General features: G+C 40.9%; 1 protein-coding gene across 2 annotated transcripts in view; it reads left to right on the top strand.

The window, feature by feature from the left end:
- tph1a (tryptophan hydroxylase 1 (tryptophan 5-monooxygenase) a) overlaps window positions 1-4722 on the top strand; it is a 5860-nt gene extending 1138 nt beyond the window's left edge. Inside the window, exons 2-11 of one of the 2 annotated variants that reach the window (XM_014013615.1) lie at window positions 823-957; window positions 1081-1264; window positions 1349-1449; window positions 1552-1619; window positions 1721-1917; window positions 1997-2132; window positions 2533-2659; window positions 2757-2852; window positions 3023-3156; window positions 3853-4722. In XM_014013615.1, the coding sequence (XP_013869069.1) occupies window positions 823-957; window positions 1081-1264; window positions 1349-1449; window positions 1552-1619; window positions 1721-1917; window positions 1997-2132; window positions 2533-2659; window positions 2757-2852; window positions 3023-3156; window positions 3853-4027 (1353 nt within the window). In that variant the 3' untranslated portion in view covers window positions 4028-4722. Of the gene's footprint in view, window positions 1-822; window positions 958-1080; window positions 1450-1551; window positions 1620-1720; window positions 1918-1996; window positions 2133-2532; window positions 2660-2756; window positions 2853-3022; window positions 3157-3852 lie in introns of both variants that reach the window. The other variant, XM_014013614.1, reaches the window with a different exon arrangement.
- The last annotated feature ends 581 nt before the right edge of the window (window positions 4723-5303 follow it).

Genomic DNA, 5303 nt, shown 5'->3' with positions numbered 1-5303 from the left:
CCTGACGCGGGATTATATTATTATGTATGGCAAGCTGTTGGGGCCATAAATCGGGCGTATATTTACGTGCAAATCCTAACGCACGGTGCGTATATTTACGTGCAAATCCTAACGCACGGTGCGTAAATTTACGTGGAAATCCTAACGCGCGGTGCGTATATTTACGTGCAAATCCTAACGCACGGTGCGTATATTTACGTGCAAATCCTAACGCGCGGTGCCGTAAATAACGTGCGAAGGCGCGGTGGCGCCACGCGTGGTGGCGTTTTCTACCCTAACCCCAACCCAAACCCTAACCCTAAACCCATCGCGCGTAACGCCACCGCGCATTCGCACGTTATTTACGTCACCGCTCGTTAGGATTTGCACGTAAATATACGCACCGTGCGTTAGGATTTGCACGTAAATATACGCCCGATTTATGGCCCCAGAGGCCAACCATAATTATGTTTTCTCTTGGCGCGTGCAGCCGTGTGTTAACAGAGCGCGCCAGCTTCCTTCATCTGCTCCAGCTTCAGTTCTGTCTTCGCAAAACATTACTTTCCTCTTCTGCACCCACTCTCCAAATATAAAACGATTTAAATGCCAGGTCTGACTCTTCCCTTTGCGGCGCTCCTGTGCGCGCGCGCACATGCAGACAGGATGTTCAGAAAGATCCTTGGAGATGCTCTTAAGTGATTAGAAGTTGTGCACCTGACCCGCGTCATTACCTGCACGGGGGGTTTTCAAGTCTATGCATGATGACAAATGCAAGATGTGAACGTGGAACACAGATTCATTTTCAATAGTTTTTGATTTTCTGTTTGTTTCCCCCCTCCTCAGATAAACAAATCAACCTTCACAAAGATTGAAGAAAACACAGAGAAGAAGAACACGCCAGAGAAAGGAAGAGCAACTGTTATCTTTTCCCTCAAGAATGAAGTGGGAGGACTGGTGAAGGCGCTCAAACTCTTCCAAGTAGGATCAGTTTATTGATAAATACAAATGTCTGCATTTTTTGTGTCACATTTTTGATTTTGTGTCTGCTTTTGAGCAGTCAAACAAAACCCAAAAGCAGCTAATTTAAAACACCTTTTGCAGGAAAACCATGTCAACCTTGTCCACATCGAGTCCAGAAAATCCAAAAGACGCAACTCCGAGTTTGAAATCTTTGTGGACTGTGACAGCGACCACGAACAACTGAAGGAGATCATCCAGCTGCTGCGGAAGCATGTGAACGTGGTGGAAATGGACCCTCCAGATAACTCCTGCCTACTCGAGGAAGGTGAGGCGGCATCTCCACATCTCCAAATGTTGTGTTTGAAACAGAATATTTACAGTTGCAATCGTTTTTTTATATTGTTTTCAGATATGTATGACGTACCTTGGTTTCCAAAGAAAATTTCCGACTTGGACAAATGTGCCAACCGTGTCCTGATGTACGGCTCTGAGCTGGACGCTGACCATCCAGTAAGTTATCAGAGATGTGTCTGTTTTTTGTTTTTACGTATTAAAAAGAACTAAACCTCAAAAATAAGAGTCTTTCCTGTATGATCTGTTTATCTTCTTCAGGGTTTCAAGGACAATGTTTACCGGAAAAGGCGAAAGTATTTTGCGGATCTTGCCATGGCATACAAACAGTAGGATTCTGCATTTCTAAAAATCACTTTTGAACACATGGAGATTTGCTTTTGTTTTTTCCCCTTGGTACCTAAATCCCTTCTGCCCTTTTTTTTTTCAGTGGAGATCCCATCCCTCGCATCGAGTTCACAGAGGAGGAAGTGAAGACCTGGGGTGTCGTGTACAGGGAGCTCAACAAGTTGTACCCCACCCATGCCTGTCGGGAGTACTTGAAGAACTTGCCGCTGCTGTCCAAATACTGTGAATGTCAGGAGGACAACATCCCGCAGCTTGAAGACGTCTCTCGCTTCCTCAAAGGTAGAGCCTTTAATCCCAGAATAAGACCATTTTTATTTTGTGTTAAATATTCTAATATTTGACAGAAACTTATTTTCAGAACGATCCGGATTCACCATCAGACCTGTGGCGGGTTACCTGTCTCCTCGTGACTTCCTTGCTGGTTTGGCCTTCCGTGTTTTCCACTGTACCCAGTATGTCCGGCACAGCTCCGACCCCTTATACACCCCGGAGCCGTGAGTAATGTTTACTGCTGTGCAGGGCGGGGGGAACAGGTTTCAGCTGGTGGGGTGCTGTGAGCATGTGTGAACACCCGTATGAAAGACATCATAAAACCAAATCAATGGAATAAAGTGTGCAGTGCATGTTGTCTTAATTGAAAATGATATATTTTATAAAATTGCAAATACGTCCAAATGCCCTCAAACATATAGTAACAGTGCAGATTTACAACGTTCGATCATGTTAAAATATCTTTGAAATGTAAACGCATGCAGCATTAATGAAGCTTGTATTTAGGCATGCACCTGTTCTTGCTGCAGCACCCTCAGCGCCCCTGCTTCCCACAGTCGTGCTGCTGTGTTTTATTGTATGTTATTAGTTAAAGCTAAATAATCTGTGACTTCTCATTAAAAGGGACACGTGCCATGAACTGCTGGGTCATGTCCCGCTGCTGGCAGAGCCTAGCTTTGCTCAGTTCTCGCAGGAGATCGGTCTCGCTTCCCTCGGCGCCTCAGACGACTCGGTCCAGAAACTGGCCACAGTTGAGTGCCGCGCGTTCAGACGTGTCAAATGTCACCGAGATAGCTAATGTTTAAAATCTCACAGAGGTTTGTGTTTTGTTCTCGACTGTGTTTCAGTGCTATTTCTTCACGGTGGAGTTTGGGTTATGCAAACAGGAAGGGCAGCTGCGGGCGTATGGAGCCGGCCTGCTGTCATCTATCAGTGAGCTTAAGGTGAAGACATGCAGGCAACTTGATACACAGGCTGTTTTTGACATAATGCACCTCCATTATTTCATACTGTTTTAACTGATTTAGTAAGACTGATGAAAAGGAGAGCATTTTATAAATTATTAGGAAGTATACAACATTTTAGTGTTTCTATAATGCTTTTTGTCTTGCAGCACGCTCTTTCTGGTAATGCAAGGATCATGCCTTTTGACCCAAAAGTCACTTGCAAGCAGGAATGCATCATCACAACATTTCAGGATGTCTACTTTGTGTCCGACAGCTTTGAGGAAGCCAAAGTCAAAATGAGGTTTGTTTCTTTTGGTTCTGTTATTAAAAACTTTATCCTAGTAAAAGTAGAGAAATTACTGTGAACACTGAGGACTTACTGACATTGCTGAACTTTGCTGAAGAACTTGAAAGTATTAAGCTAAATGAAGCAAATTACTTGCAAAAAACTGCAAAACACTAGCTAAAAGTGTCAAAAGGCTAGCTAAAAGCAAAATGTAATAAAATGCTATTTCTAAAAGCAGCAAAACGTTATCTAAAGTTAAACATAAAGAGCTAACTTAAAGTTGTAAAAGTTAAAGTGTTGAGTGGCTCAAATTAGTAAAAGCCTGGTTACAAGCTGCAATTAGTAAAAGGTTATCAATCTGAAAGCAGCCGAACTTTAGTTAAAATTTAAACAAAGCATAAAAAGACAAAAATAGAGCAAGTGTGCTAAAGCTGATTTCAAAGAGAACATTGGAATACTATTTTGAAAGGTAAAAGTTACCAAAACAAAAATTCATAACACCATCTCCTGAATCAGCTGAATGTTTTGATATTTGGACAGCTAAAATAGCACCAAGTTTACAAAAGTAGTTAGATAGCAAAAGGACAAAAAAAATCATACAGAAAAGTATTGCATACAGCATTGTGTGAATCAAGATTTACTGAATACCAGGAATAATATTTTGCACATAAGAATCATCTCTATTATGTGTTTATTCATTTTTATTTTTAGGGAATTTGCCAAGACCATCAAGCGTCCCTTCACAGTTCGGTATAACCCGTACACCCAGAGCGTGGACGTGCTAAAAGACACTCCCAGCATCAACAGTGTGGTGGAGGAGCTGCGGCACGAGCTCGACATAGTGGGCGATGCTCTCAGTCGGCTCAACAAGCAGCTGGGGATCTGATTGTCCCACAGTTCTGCTGAAGTTACACTCACCATGTCACCCGCAGCTTTGCAGTAGAGATTGTGCATTGTTGGTTTTTGTGTGTTTTTTTGTCAGTATAATGAATGTACACCACTTTGTGGCTAAATGCTCTGTCCTCCTCTCTGTTTGGCTTACTCACATGATGTATTTAGGTTTTAATGTCAGTTTCACAAACCCAAAGATTTGTTTAATCTAAGGCACTTTTTTTTGCTTCCGATGTGTTTGGATTGTACTGGATTCTGTATCAATGTGGTTTCATGGTACTTCAGTACACTTTAATAACACCACCACCTGTTACCAACACTAAATGACAACACTTCCTGCTTTGTGTATGATCTTGTGATTTGTTCTTCCCTTCTTCCCTTCAGTGATAAATGTATGGTGTTTGTACTCTTTTGTTTGTATCCTGGTATTCTTTGTGTGCTGCTGAAGGAAATTATGAAAGACAAAACTTTAACTCACCAGTGTTAAAATGATGCTTTCAGAATTGATTATGGCAGATTTGACCAATGTACGCAGTTTATTTTACAGTGATGTTTTGAACTCTTCTTTGAGTGAATATATCTGTAGTGGTCAGTATATTAAAACCTTATTTTTCTACTGTTAAAAAAATATATAGAAAATGTAACTATGCTATCTGTCACACTAAAATAATAAAAAAAAACTGAGTTGTATCTGTGTTGTTCATTTTAAGATCTTATTTACTGAACTAGGAAACAGAGCATTCAGTTTCGCAGCCCCCTCAGCCTGGAAAAACTTACAGACAGATCTGAAACTGTCAACACTCATCCCTCCTAGATCCTTCATGTCAACCATAATAGATAACATCATCTAGAAACTTGACCGTTGCAGATGTTTCTGAACATTACCTATCCATTATACATGTCACTGTCGTTTTTTTTAACTGTATCTACTCAAACGATGTCTGTATGTTTTTATTCATTGACTTATTTTTCTCACCTAAATTTCTTTTCAGGTCTACCAAATATTGTAAATACGGTACCTATAGAATTCTGTCTTATCCAGATGTTTCTGAACTGTCAACATCTATTTATTGTGATGGTAGTTTTCTTTTTTCTTCCTTATTTCGTTTTGATCAAAGCAAATGCTTTGTCAATTACTATGTGACGTGTGCTGATGACCACTTGACCAGGTCACCCTTGTAAAAGAGATCTCGATCTCAATGGGCTCTATCTGGTTAAATAAAGGTGATTGATTGATTGATTTAATCTAAACCCAAACAAGACCACTGGCT

Source organism: Austrofundulus limnaeus, unplaced genomic scaffold (genome assembly GCF_001266775.1).
Source record: "Austrofundulus limnaeus strain Quisiro unplaced genomic scaffold, Austrofundulus_limnaeus-1.0 Scaffold104, whole genome shotgun sequence".
Lineage (NCBI taxonomy): Eukaryota > Metazoa > Chordata > Actinopteri > Cyprinodontiformes > Rivulidae > Austrofundulus > Austrofundulus limnaeus.
This window is presented reverse-complemented; position numbering and strand designations above follow the sequence as displayed.